Source organism: Tympanuchus pallidicinctus, unplaced genomic scaffold (assembly GCF_026119805.1).
Source record: "Tympanuchus pallidicinctus isolate F22 unplaced genomic scaffold, pur_lepc_1.0 scaffold3, whole genome shotgun sequence".
Classification (NCBI taxonomy): domain Eukaryota; kingdom Metazoa; phylum Chordata; class Aves; order Galliformes; family Phasianidae; genus Tympanuchus; species Tympanuchus pallidicinctus.
The window spans coordinates 106,170,352-106,185,216 of record NW_026294747.1 but is presented as its reverse complement, the minus strand read 5'-3'; the positions used below and the strand labels follow the sequence as shown (position 1 = coordinate 106,185,216).

The 14,865-nt window shown below is 42.7% G+C and overlaps 1 protein-coding gene and 1 long non-coding RNA gene across 2 annotated transcripts in view; one reads left to right on the top strand and one right to left on the bottom strand.

Moving 5' to 3' along the window:
- LOC128085407 (uncharacterized) overlaps positions 1-14,865 on the top strand; it is a 117,261-nt gene that overhangs the window by 51,147 nt on the left and 51,249 nt on the right. The window lies entirely within an intron of this gene.
- PDE1C (phosphodiesterase 1C) overlaps positions 413-14,865 on the bottom strand; it is a 306,686-nt gene continuing 292,233 nt past the window's right edge. The window contains exons 18-19 of the mRNA XM_052692650.1: positions 10,867-10,932; positions 413-2,449 (exon numbers count right to left, since the gene is read on the bottom strand). Of these exons, the coding sequence (XP_052548610.1) occupies positions 2,280-2,449; positions 10,867-10,932 (236 nt within the window). The 3' untranslated portion in view covers positions 413-2,279. The remainder of the gene's footprint in view (positions 2,450-10,866; positions 10,933-14,865) is intronic.

Below are 14,865 nucleotides of genomic sequence, written 5' to 3'. Positions count from 1 at the left end.
TGCCACAATCTGCCTCCACCTGCCTTAGCTCCAGAAAAAATGAAACATAAAACCCCTTTATGCCAGTCAGGTGAATATACTGACTTTCTAGAGGGGACTCCATTAGAGAGCAACACAGCACAGCGTGGGTTCGGTTGAAGAAGAATGTGAGCAAAGAAGAATCTGATCAGAACAGGATTAAGTTTCTAGCAGCCAAGAACAGTCCCTGTGAGACCTCAGGTAAATCAGTTCATTTCCTTTAACTACCCAGCAGTAAAATCAAGATTGTGACTTATCTCTGCTTCATGACAAAGGAGAGAGTGTGAGTCAGGAGAGTAAGGACAAAATCCAATCCCATTTAAGATGTTGATGGCACAGGACTGTGTTAGCTGGTAAACTGTCCTGCAGCGAAGGAAACAACGCAGACAGAAAATGAGTTTGGAAGAATAGTATAATTTTGAGTTTCAGTACAGCCTGCTTATGTAAAACATTGCGGGTACTTTACAGCAAAATATAATTCTCAGGAAATTCCTAGAGTAATATTCCCATTTCATAAGCAGATGGCTTTGAAGTGCATTCCTCTTTGCATTTAGTTTAGGCAGTAATCCAGCCCGGCTGCTAGGGTCGTGAGTTCTGATGGTGCTTAAGGTCAAAGCCACAAGTATCAAGCAGACAAAAATAAGTGATGCGGGGACATCAGAGCTCTTGGTCAGCTGTCTGCTGTGTTTGTGGACATTTCTAGGAAAATGCTGTGAAAAGATGCCACATAGGGCAAGTACACCTGGAATTGCAGTAACAGACAGGAGAGGATGCCCCGGATCTGTTCATGCAACAACCAGCTGTGTTGTACTGTACTGTACTCTCATACAGCAGTGTTACTTGCATACACTGGTGCAGTTCTGATGTTGGACATTCTGATATATATATACCAGAATATGATTTCACAATGAATCGACTTCTAGGAAATGTGAATAATAGAATTAGTCGATGCAGCCGTAGATGCAACATAGATCAGTGCAGTTTTTACAGGAGAAACCCTGCCTCACACACCTTTTGAGAGTTATCTGGAGGAAGCCATAGGGATTTCCAGAAGACACGTTGAGAAGGTCCTGCTGTCACAGCTACTGGTCTGACACCGGCTGAGAGAAGATCTTCACTTATGAACTTAACATGGATAAATAACTGGTTAACAGTGGGGGTTATGGGGAAGGCATAAAATGGTCAGCCTTCACAGGAGGGGAGAATTAAACTCTCTGCTATTCACCGTGCTTATCCAGAAGATGTGGTTTGGAAAAGGTGCTGGTAGGAGATGAAGACAAGCAGGGCAGAGAAATAAGGAAAGTAAAGTAAAAAAGAAAAAAAGAAAAAAGAAGGAGAAGGAGAAGAGAAGAAGAGGAAGCTTACTTCAGTGTAATTGGCAGAATGTCTGGTATACCTGCACAGTGAGTATCATGTGCAGTTCAGGTCTTCTCAAATAGAGATTAAAAATGATATAGAGAAGATCAGCAAGGAAGATAAGAAGTAGAATAACTAGGTTTCCCTGTGAGGACAGTAGAAACAGAACAGACTTCATCAGCTGGGAGAGCTGATATAAATCACCAGGGGCATGAAGAAGAAAGGGAGTTTTTTGCCACTGTTTCTCACAGCATAAAATGTAGGAATGAGAGCAACTCCTTCACAGAGTGCAGAATCTCAGGTCCGTGGGATACAGTGCACCACAAGAACACATGGGATCTCATTCAGATAAATTAATGCCACAGAACTAATAAACATACAGCTGAGGTCACACGAGGCACAATTTTAATGTCCTGCTATGCCTTCTTTTCCCTAGTGAGTGAAACAATTTATATTCCAACCTCTTACCTTCATTCTCCTGAGCACCTACCACGCTACGGTAAGAGAACATTCAATTTGGCAAGGAAAATCTTTCTTAAGCTGCCTGAAATGGGAGTTTTACTACCTGTGCTAGGCAGTAAGTCACAGTGAGAACATTATAACAAGCTCAACAATCTAAAAAAGCATTGGCTTCCTTAATTTGACAGGAAAGAGTGGTATACAATTGCATTTAAAGGTAACAGTCCAATATTTTATTACTAGGTGAGTGTACGCTTCAAAAATAAGAAGGCTATTGAGAACATTTCTAGGAAAATGTTCATTATATTTAGTTAAATCCCACACTTGCATTTATCTAGGATTAACAGCTGCTGTATAATGCAGTATGGCCCTGCAATGGTTGCACAGCATCCTTCACCAGCCCATGAGGAGCTTCATTCCGGGTGGATGCCTCTTCAGCTCTTCTGCTATTTCCTAGTCCAGCTCTGAGAAATGTTCTGGATCTTTTTCATCCTTCCCCTTTGGTCAAGGAGTTTATACCTCACAGGATGTTCCTCTGATTTCTTGTGGAAGGCTGGAAAATAGGATCCTGAGCTGTGGGTGGGCCTGTTGAGGTGACACAGCTGTGGTTTGATGGCTGTCAGTGACAAAGCAAGAACAACAGTGGTTACTGTGCTTAGCATTTACTCACTGGTGGGCTTGAAATTAATTCTGCTCAGCACTGACTGTCTGCGTAACAGAGGATTTCTGCCTTAGTTGTCAATTCATTCTTGGGTTAATGGATAGATACAAAGGGTTAGGGAAAGGTTCAGGAATGCAAAAAGATGCGAAATATGTGTTAGAAATATAGACGTAAGACTTCAGAATGAACAACAGACATCTTCAACATTGAAATCTGGGCCATTAAGCATTTCAGAATACCTGATCTTGAAATCATGTCCTTATTCAGACATCCCGGAGTCCCAGACCAATACAGGCGAATCCCAAGGAAATGTTCTCAGGGTTAAGAAACAACAGTTTAGGCAGAAGATGAAAGTTCCTAAAAGTCTGAATGAGGAAGCAAGCTTTCTTTTTACCCCCCTTCACGTAGACAGCAAAACACTTCACTGTTTTCAAAACATGATTCATTGAACAAGGTGATTTTGAGGCAATAAATCTGGACAGAGACCGTTTTTCCCCAGAGTTCAGGAACAGGTGGATCTGAGGCCTTGTATGATTTTTGAGAGAACTTTGTGGAAGTCACACGTCTCCTATCTGGATCTGATGTTTCTCAGCTTTTTGACCACATCTGTTCGAATTCATACTTTGCTTCCTTACATCTTACACAGGGAAAATAAAAAATAAAAAACAAACACAGCTACAATCAAAATGTATTTGTCTTTTGTTTACTTACTACCTGCAAAATAACCAAGTGATCAGACAGTAGTTGGTCTGATAAGCACTTCAAAAAAGTCATTGCTCAGCGTGAATCCTAAGGAGTGAAAGAAGGCTCCCCTGTGTGAGCTAGGTAACAGCAGATACTAACACACATCTCAGCCCCATCTTGTCCTCAAAGTGAATAACTGTACTCCAAAATGTCTTGGGAAGCAAAAAACTATGCACTTCATAAACTCTAGGAATACGTATTTCTATTACTTCTATTTTCTTCATATTTCTGTTATTATAATTTCTGCATAGTCATGTTCTTTCACATCCTCAACTAGACTACACTGACATCCATTAATATTCAAATCATCCATTGGGTGAGTTACTGTTCTTTGAGGCACATTCACTTTCCAGATTCATTTCATTTTCTTTAGTCAGCACAGATTCAGCCAAACTGCTATTGGATTTTCCATTGCTCAGCATGGGAGAACGTTTACTGGAGTTGTTGTCAGCAGAAATGACTTGGCTAATAAATACAAGAGATTTATCCAGGACACTGACAGTGCCATTTGTCATATTTGTACAGGAGCTGATAAGGGGAGCTCACACCATTGGATTTCTTTTGGCTTTATTGACTCAAGGTAGACGATACTGAGGAGAAGACTCTCTTTAGACTCTGGAGCTCATTTCCCTGGTTTCTCACTGACTTTTCATGTGATCTGAGCCTATTTTATTCATTCTACTTTCTCCATTTTAAAAAAGGAATAAAAATAAAAAAACTGATAGAATTTTTGTGAGTCTCAATAGTTTATGGATCTCAGGAAATAGAAGAGAAGAATAGTTATCTGAACAGTGCCAGTGTAGACTAGAATAGTTACACAAGCAGCAACACATATATAGAGCTTATTTCAGTGATGTTCAGACACTGATTAAGCATGGAAGCTAAGGGTGTTTTAGCCCCACTTTACGTTGACCACCCAGCATAGCATCCATGCAAACCACGGATTTTGCTAGGCTGCCATCCACACTATATTTCCTCTTATCCCTTCTTTGACGTAGTTTTCCTGTTTTTTCAGGAAAGTCAGGACTCCTCCTTGCTGCTTGATGAAAACACACGCCCTACATCATGCCTTGATTTGCTTAAGGTACAATAATCATCACAGATATTAAGGAACACAAAACCTACTGCTTACTAGACAATTTCAAATGAAAAAGTTGTTTAATTCACTGTGTAGGCTGCTAAGAACATTTCACCCAACACCAGTCCTCAGGTTCTGCTTGCAACACCTCAGTTAAGGCTGCCATCCTTGTAGCACTCTGTGCCCTTCATGAGAGACTCACATATCTTTAGGTAATGCCTGTACTTTCAAACAAGCTGCAGAAGGGAAGATAGTGCTCTTTCTCTGCTTCCAAGTTGTTGTCAAACCCTTGTATGTTGGATCTGATATGTCTTAGGTTTAACTGCAAATTCTGAGTTAAAGTAGGGCAGGATTTGAGGACACCTACAAACACATTTATAACAGACCAATTAACAGGTGTCAGAGCAAAAAAAAACTTCACCTTGTACAAATGTTTATGGGAAGGAAAAAAAAATGTTTATTTCCTCATCTGTCCTCTCCCATGCATAACACAAAAGCAGCCAGCTACAAACCACACAACATTAGATAGATTAATAGCTTGAGACACTACTCCAGAAGCTGCTCTTTTATACGAGCAGTGATGGATGCTCCTATGAGGAGCTGTAGCTAATACATGACAGTCTCATTTGGAAGTGAAGGCACATATAGAGAAGGGCAGGTGATCGAATTTGTCACAGTTAAAGCCATTCATCTATGAATCAGAAAAAAAACAAAACAAACAAACAAACATCAAAAAACAAACAAACAAACACAGGGGTACCAAAATACCCAAGTTCTGCCTTCTTAACTGAAGCTAAAATATGCCATCCACCCACTGGGTAAGACCAATTACTGAGCTCATCAAAAACTAATTGCTTGTAGGAGGGGCCCTTGAATTGATAGTGCAGCCAGTGCCAATACTGCCAGTGTCACAGAGAAGTTGAAGAGGAGAAAACAGTTTACTGAAGAGTTTGCCCCACGATGGCTGAATGCAGTGAGCATTTCACATCTGAGCTTGCACCCAAGGGATTGCCATAGTACACAGGGATTATGTCAGAATTTCAGCTGGAATGCTGTTTGTTCCACTGAATCTCCTCGAAATTCAGTTTCTACATTGTACAGATCTGAAATGGTTTTGGCCTTGTTGCAGTTGGGAGGAAATTATGGTGAATGTGGGTTCCAAAAGAGAGTGTCATCACCTTGAGTATTTCAAACTGTTAGAAGTTGTTATAGCAACACTTTGCTATTACATAGTATTTCCACTCTGACCAGAAAATAAGATAAAGCAAAACACTGATATCATTTTCCTTTTCAAGCATTTTAAAGCAGATATAAACATTTCTACTCATTCACAAGGCACATCCCTTCAAAAAAGTCATTGAAATGCTCATTTCTTTAATATCATCTCTACAGTCACTGAATGAATAAATCATTTTTACTCAGAACACTTGCTGGGAAATAGTTTGGTTCAGATAAAAACTAGGAACACAATCAGTTGTTGTTTCCAAATGGGATTTGAATGGTCACTGCTGGTAATTTGTACTGGAGGGAAATGAAAGGCAGCAGGGAAGAAAGCATGAGAGCGGCAGGGAGAAAACCTGTAAGGGCTGCTCAGCTCCCACATCTGCCCCCAGTTCCCTACCACAAGCTCTCCACAACAACTCAACACTTTTGCATGAAGGGAGGCCCAACCATGACACATGCCTCACTTCCTCGGCAGCAGTGGCACTGGAGGAGGCTCTACAAGACATCATGTCCAGTTTAAGGATGGGGCTGAGGCACTGTTGCCTCTCTCAAGTATCCTTGTCTAATGAGGGGCTTTGTAGGGGGACTGGGGTAGAAAATGTCTGGGACACAGCTTGGTGCAGACAGGCACTCCTCTGCAGACAGGCAAGCACTAAAAAGCCCAAGGTAGAGCATGACAAGACAGGGACGTGTTTCATTGCCAAACCATCTGCAGCTGGTGGCCTGCAGGGACGTCCTGAAGACAGAACTTCTGCCACCTCCCCTCATGTCATAGCTGCCCAGGGGGCTGAGACAACTTTTGCCTTCAACTACCCTGCAGGCAGGATGAAGAAAGTCATAGGAGGAGGAATAGCAGGAAGTTGAAAGGCTTTTTGACTCTTCAAGGAGATTTACTTATTTAGCTAAATAATTCACCAGTGAAAGAAAAGCATTACTTAATCGGGCATTTTTAATGGGAGATGATTCAGAAAAACCAGGTATCCTGTTGTTCCTTGTTCTCCATTCTGCTGTTAAATCCAAAGATTGTGCTCAGGAGGGCTTCCTCTTTCTCCTTTTTACCTTTGTCAACAAAGCAGGTATTGTAATAACAAGAGAATTTGCAGGACAAAGGAGTAAGAGAACTGTGACACTATTTCCTTGGAGACACAAATGCTCAAGAAATGTTCTAAACTTGGTGAGAATTAATCTACTGGGAATGTTAAGAAAATCTGCTTGCTGATACAAAATTCACTGTTTTCTCTAATGGGACACCTCAGGGAGAGAGTCTAAAGACATCTATCTCTTGTGGAGTCACTATGGAAATTGATGGATGTTGATGTAGTCTACCTGGACTTGGCTGCCCCCTACAACATCCTCATGGAGAAGCTGGCTGTCATGGTTTGGATGGGCACACATCTGCTGGGTGAAACACTGACTGGATGGCCGGGCTGTACTGATGGTCAGTTAAATATGAGCCAGTAGTGTGCCCAGGTGGCCAAGAAGGCCAAAGGCATCCTGGCTTGGATCAGGAATGGTGAGCAGGACCAGGGCAGTCATCCTGCCCTGTACTTGGCACTGGTGAGGCCTCACCTCGAGTGCTGTGTTCAGTTTTGGGTACCTCAGCACAGAAAGGACATGGAGGTGCTGGAGCAGGACCAAAGAAGGGCAGCAAGGCTGGGGAAGGGCTTGGAGAATATGGCCTGTGAGGAGAGACTGAAGGAACTGGGGCTGTTCAGTCTGGGGAAGAGGAGGCCCTTCTTGCTCTCTTCAAATAACTGAAAGGTGCTGGCTGTAAGAGCAGGGTCAGTCTTTTCTCACTGGTGAAAGGATGAGGGGAAACGGCCTCAAGTTGTGCCAGGGTAAGTTTATGTTGGATATCAGGAGAAACTTCCTTACAGAAAGGGTTGTTAAGCACTGGAATAGGCTCCCCAGGGAGGTGATTGAGTCACCATCCCTGGATGTGTTTAAAGCCATTTGGATGTGGTGCTCAGGGACATGATTTAGTGGCGGGTTGTGAGGGCTCAGGCAGTATGGTTAGGTTAGGGTTGGACTTGATCTTGAGGGTCTTTTCCAAACTGAGCAACTCCATAATTCAATGAAATAGCTGAGGGTTTAGTAACTAAGGATGAGAGTCTTCTGTCTAGATATGGTTTTGAACACATATTGTGCTTTCCCCCAAGCCCAGCAATCTCCTACATTACCATTAAGCCTTATGTGACAACCTGAATTCTGCAAGTTCCTGTCTCATAATGCAGCACAAGATCCAACTTTAAAGAATATGAAGACGTGTTTCAGCTTGTAGCAAACGGGTTGGTGGCCATCACCTGCTGTATTAGTTTTCTTTGTACTCAGAAGAGAAGCACGTGGGGAAGAAACCCTACCTCCAGCGACAATGTCAGACTTTTCTTCTCTTTGTAATGTTCCAGTGAATAAAACTAGCCTTTAATGGGGTCCTGCATTATCTTCATACTCTGAAGTTTCTGTAATGTATCAGTTTTTTGCAGCTCTGTAGCCAAATAAGTGAATCAAAAATTCAAATGAAATAAAGAATTCTTACTTCTCAGCTTTCCCACTTGTCCTGTATCAAATATACATATATCTATATATACATATACAGATATATAAAACATACATATATGTATAAAATTGGCAGTTCTGGAGGGAGTGTGAAATCTGTAAAAGGAAGGGAGAAAAAGCTGACCTTCACATACCGTTCTGCTGCTTGGGGTGCATCACAGAAGAGTAGAAGTACAGCCTGTGGGTCTGAGAGACTTCTGGTAAGACAGGAAGAGAGGATAGCCAGAAATTTCTCTGGTTCCAAGAACACTGGCTGCTGTTGGGAGCCCTGGCAGGCCTCCCATACACAGCTGCTTAACCTCATAAACCTTGCCCAGCTGTGCAACTTCTTGGGGTTGGTAATTGGAGATTGAAAAGTCGGTGATGGGTACGAGCAACCAGCTGGCTGGGAAAGAGGTAAAAGGCTCATGTGCCTGCATGGCCTCTTCTTGTCAGCTTCCCTTCCTCAGAAGTGACTAAATCCCACAAAACAGAGTTTCTCTTTCTTTCTCAAGATACTGCATGAGATTCACAGAAAGAACAGTGAGACAGTAACATTTTCTCAAATAGAAAATAGTGTGTGTGTGTGTAGTTACAGCACTCTACTTCTTAACTACACATTAATTAGTGCCTGCCTCCAGCAAAAGCAACCCGCCTGAAATGTCATCATATAAGGCATGTAAACAAAAGGCTGTAAACAAAATGCATCACTGGCCTATGTAAATAGAAAATAGGGCACTGTTATCTGCTTCTCGTCACTTCTTCTGAATAGCTGCATAGAAAGGGCTGTTTTGCTTACTGTATCAGAGAAAATAATTTGTGCTGTAAGCCACAGTAACAGGGCATGTGCAGGAAGGTGCCAGTGTTCAGCAGCCAGACAGAGAAAACCCTGAGTTCCTGATTAATGCGTGCATGTACACTAAGGTGTACATCTTTAACATCTTTAACAAAGAGAGAATCAAAACACAGGTCCTAATTTCCCTTTACACCTTTACCAGATGAGACCTTTACATCTTTACCAGATGAGATTGTCACAGTGAGTGCTGCAAGAGAGGCAGAACCAACACGAAGTGTCCTTCAGCAAAAGGGATGTTACTGAGTTGACTTCTCCCTTCTCATCTTCCCTACTGGCTTTCTAATCTGGACAGTTCACAGATCCCTCGATCAAATAAATTGGGGCACACAAGAACCACTGGAGCAAGGTCGCCCAGCAACTCAGCAGTAAAGAAGGGACTGTACCTGGTAGCTTATGGCAAACCCTCCCTTCTGTACTGTGTGCTATTCCTACCTATTCCTTTGGTGGTCTGAAGGATGAGAAGTATTACACATAAAAGGGAACCCAGGATTTGTTGTTTGCAAGTATCCATGAAAGGACTGATTGATTGAAAGTGACACAGCATTGGAAAAATGGATGAAATAATGATGCGTAAACACTGCTTGTTAAAAACGAAGAAGGGCCCTGTGCCAAAACATATAAAAAGTGTGCTTGTTTTGAAATTAGACCTCTTTACATTAGCTGCAAGTTATGGCTGGAGTGTGACAAGAATGTTTGATTCCAAATTTTTTCCTTTGAAAAAACATGGCGTTTTCTTCTTTGGGAAAAGAAAAATCTCCAAAGCACAAGACCTCTAAATACCACCTGCAAGAACATTCTGGGAGAAAACATCCAAAGTAGGAGCTGCCCAATGGATATAAGTACAAGAATTTAACCACAGGCAACACACAGAGCTCACACTTATTGCCACTGTCAGTGGTGAGGTGCTGTCAAGGAGAAAAGGATGCGTTTGTGGTATTTACTGACCGCACTTTGTTTCTAAAACTGCCTGGGGCTTCCTGGGAGTTCCTGTGGCACCATTGTGCCCAGAGGTTTAAATGTTAGATTCCATAATCATTTGTTTTCTAGCACGTTGGTGTTGCTGTATGGAGCCACGCCATACCTCACCTGCTGGCACAGCAGCCACTGACAAGAACAGCGTCAGCAAAACTTTTTACGGCGCTTTCCTGAGATTCTTTCTTAGTGATTTCTTGTTGACTTCCTACAGTTTTACCCTTTCTTTCAATGACTGAATTACACATACTTGAATTCCCTTGTGTAATGCCCATGAGAAGACGTACCTTGACAATTTGTCAAAACTAAGCTATTATTTTATATAAGTGCTCCGTATTCCTTTTATTCTGATGCTTTTGTCAAACAAAGCTGAAGGGAATAAGAAAATGACTATCGTGGTGAAATATCAACAGCAGCATATCGAAGATGAGAAGGACAAAAAAAACCCCACACTTGGGTAGACAAAGCAGCTTTGCTTTTTCCCATCAGGATCCACAAGAAAAGCCCAGGTTAATTTCCTGATCGAATGAAGTCTGTCTGTGGAGCCTGCCCTGCGAGTCACTAAACAGAACCACAGAATGGCCAGGGTTGGAAGGGACCTCATGAATCCCCAACCCCCTGCCACATGCAGGGCCACCAACCTCCCCATTTAATACCCCTTGGCCCCATCCAACCTGGCCTTGAACACCTCCAGGGATGGACGGGGCATCCACAGCCTCTCTGGGCAGCTGTTCCAGCACCTCACCACTCTCACAGTAAAGAAGAAACATAAGATACTTGTTTAAAACCAAATGAAACGTGGTGAAGATCTTTAAAAACTACAGTTCGGTTGTTGAACCCAGTGAACAGATATAACTTTTTTCATGTCATACACAGCAGTCACCAGTTTATGCCCATCTCCCCAGCAGCGGGGACCACGAGTGCTTTCTTCCAGAACAGGATAGAGAGGTGGTACTGACTGACCTGGCAGTGTGAGGCGGTTTGCTGAGGGACCGGAGCCCAGTGAGACTCCCAAAAGTCGTGCTGGACCTTGAAAGAGAAAGAGTGGTTTCAGCAGAGGTGGATGAATGGTAATAATCCTGCTAGCCACAGAAATGCCTTTTTTGTTAGTGCTGCTACACTGCCAGGTGTTTGGTATCCTCTTTCTGCCATTCTTTTCACTATGTTTTATGCTGGGAAAACTTCCCCGTGAGACATGGCAAATTGCCTCACTCTGGGAGACCTTTCCATCAAGAGAAATGAACATGAAACACCTTTTCTTCTGTTTATCACTTACCGACTTTGGGCGGTCATCCTGGCAGTTTCACAGCAATAGTGAGTTTCCAAACCTTTGGCTCCGCAGACCAGCACCACATCTCAGAGAGCTTTCTCTTCAGCTGTCTCCATGCCCTCATAAAACTGGCACAGACCCATGTTATTGTCCAGGGTGGGTCTGAGGACAGTAACACAGCACTTACCTTGCTCTGTGGTGGTTCAGCAAACAGCTGACCTCACTTTGGGAAGCACGGGTTGGCAGTGGCTCAGGACATTTCTACCACTGGCTATACACAGCAGGGAAGAGACTCCGGTACTGTATGTGCAAGAGGAGTTAAGTCATCCAGATCATTAGATGCCATTTCCAAGTAATGTTTTCTCCTCTCATGTTATGTGACAGGCTGGATTTTTGATTCAAAGACCAGTCAACAACATAAAAACCCTCAATATCTTTCAGAAATACATTCACCGCTACTTGTGAGATTGAACGTCAATCAGGAATCAGATTAAGCCGTAAGAAGGCATAATATGAACAGGACAGGGATGACCACACTGAATGTTCCTCAGAAAATCAATATAGCAGTGAACCTCTCAGAGAGGCAAGGAACGAATTAAAGCTTGAATTTCAATAAAAAAGGAATGCATGAAGCCTTTCAGGGTTGTATTGAATGTCTGTGAACTGTACAACTTCCTCGGAGAGAATGGCTTAGTTCTCCCACTGTTTTACCACGATTTTTTCCTTTTTTTAAGCAGAAAATCAAATAGAAAAACAGCAGTGGCGTGGGAAAATTCTAGTTCACAGCTCCTCCTAAGTCTACCTGTGGCCTAAGCCAATTTCACCCCTGGCATAAGAATACTTTGTAGGAGGTGGTACGTAGAGATGCAGTTGAAATGCTGTGAAAGGAAGCTGGTAAGCAACACGGAGCACAGGATACAGAACCTGTGGGACACACACACATGCTCCAAGTGGCATGGGGAAAAAAATCACAGTGGGTGTGAGCACCGTGTGTTGCTGTTGACTGACCTGCTCTTATGAGCTGTGATTCCAACCTCCCCATGAGAGATCCCAAGACTTGGGGTATCTTTGTGCTCAAACACCAGCAGAGCCAATGCAATGCCTCGACAGGCTCTACCACTCTACATGTGAAACTACCATCTTCACCTGCAATTAATTTAGTGAGGCAGCTATGTGTATTATTGGATAATGGGTTTTCCCCCTGTTTAAATGATGAGACACAGACAATCAAAGATGGCAATAGCATTTGCTGTCACTTCATAAATACGCTTCAGATTTAAAGAAAAAATGCCCCATCTTTAAAAGCTGGATTCGGGGAAGGTGAGAAATCTAAATGAGAACGTAACCCTGGCTGAGGTACACTATGAGGTCTCAGGATATGAAGTAGCATCTCATTTTGGAACCAGCTCCAACAGTCTCATAACTGTAGTGGGACTGAGCGCACGCACCCACAGCACCTCTGACTTCAGGAACACATCTTGAGTTTACATGCAGACATTGGCAGCACGAGGGGGAAGGCCAGCATCAGGATTGGTGACAGCCAGAGATCATTGCCACCCGAAGAAAGGGAGAACAGTGAGGCTGACATGTGGTCTCCAAACAGGCTGAGGTTTACCTCAGAGTCCCCAAATAAGCTATGTGCATTCTCTTGGGGATGGTTTTAGAAATGAGGTAATGCCACTGACTCCTTCTGATCACAGGGGGTTCTATTGAGTAGTGGATGCTGACCAAGCCATGTTCCTACCATGCTTAAAAGCAAGTTGATTATTACTATTAATTAAACTATTAATTATTACTACTTAAGGGCAGCGGGAGGCTGCAAAAGCAAACAAAAAGTGTCATTCCTGGACCAGATGTAGAAAGCACCAGTACAAAATGAACCCTTCTGCAATTTTAATTCAAATGGAGTGGAGACCTCATCGTTTTTATTTGGTAATAGGATGAATATACATGGACTCTGTTACAGAAAAACTGGAATGTTGAAAAATGCTCTGTACATTTAAGAGACCACAAGCCTCTTCTTTCAAATATGGAACTAAAAATAAATACATATTGTTTAAAATTATTCTCAGAACAGTTGAGAATACTTGCATTACATGGCATGATTCATTTCGGTTTTGCATTTTTTTCCCCATGAGTCTTATCAAACCAAATGTTTTTTTTTTTCATCACCCTACCCACCCAATCCCAGGAGCAGATGTGTTGAGTTTTGCTGTTGGCATGGATTTTAATTTGTTCTCCACACCCTGGTGCAAAATAGCGTAACAACCTGCCCCTCTTCCTTGGAAAAGGTTGGAGAACAGGTGTATATTGGTTATGATAGTTTAGTTCAAAATGGACACCTCCATGATCAGTTCTGCTAATATAAACATACTCTAAAGTTTATGTTTAAGCTTCATACATAGAATTCCCTGCAGAATGCCAGCTGAGCTACAGTTGTTTTGCAAGACCAAGATCCTTGAATTTGATTAATTTCCCCTTAACCCTCCTACCAATAAGTTTGATGTTTCTTAACTCCTTTCAGGACCTGTCACTGAAGTGTTAACCACAGAGCAGGGAAATCTGCATGGTAGATAAGCCCTCAAATTCATCCCTCCTCCCTGCTGAAGACAGTCAGTGCTGAAGATGCCTTTGATGGAGGTGCCTGCCCATTCATTTGCCCACAGAAAGGTAGCATCATAGTAACAACGAGAGCTGTACTGTCTTTTTTAAACACGTCGTGGTGGAAGCAGCTCCTACCACAGCACAGGAAGAAAGCACTACCCTGGTGCAGAACCACCCTGCATTTAACCAGTCCTTAGATACCTTGATTATTTACTCTTTGGCCCCAGATGCTGCAGAGGGACCAGTGGGACTTTGCATGCAACTTCCTTTGATTTCAGTGCAACTAAAAGAATGATCAGGCCTAGGTGCTATTTTGCTCAAAGCTGATGTTGCAAACGCAATGGCTTTTGTCAGTCGGGGAAGAAGGGGAAAGAGAAAAGGGAAGGAAAATATTCTTGTGAGAGTCTGGGCCTATAGACAACCAGAAGTTCTGGCAAAACTCCAACCAGAACCCTACAATAAAAATAGCAGATATTTTAAAAAATTGCATATAAAATTGTATAAAAATATCATCCAAGCGAGAGGAAGAGGAAAAAGAAAAGGGTCACTCTGTCATTCTACTGCTAGGCTTTATCCTTAGAAAACCTCAATGGCCATAAGTAGTTTTGTCTGCTAAATGCACTCCTACGACCACCAGCAGAGACAATGGTATATGTACATTCCTCCTACCACTGGATAGCTTTAAACCTGGGTTGAGATGAGTACACAGCAGTGACACATATGTATTAGGGAGAAAACAAAAGAAGACAATGCCAGGAGTGTGCTGTGAGGTTTCTGAGTGCTGTTGTGCACTTAGGCATTAGAGTCAATCCACTAAAACTGAGCTCTGGGTTGGGAAGCCATGATGGCTACAGGTCCTGAGCCAGCTGCTCTGAGAGCAGCTCCATTTGCTTCTATATCGTGCTCAGGTTGCCAGAGAAGAGAGAGCTGCTGCTGTGAAGGAGGCACAGAGGACTGATAATGCGTGCTGCAGTGCTGCCTGGGCACAGGGGAGAACTTTCCATGATTGTTCTGGGTGAAAAACAGACACTAGGACAAAGAGACAGCAGGCTCAGCAAATGGAGGTGCATGGCCTGCATTCTTTTCTA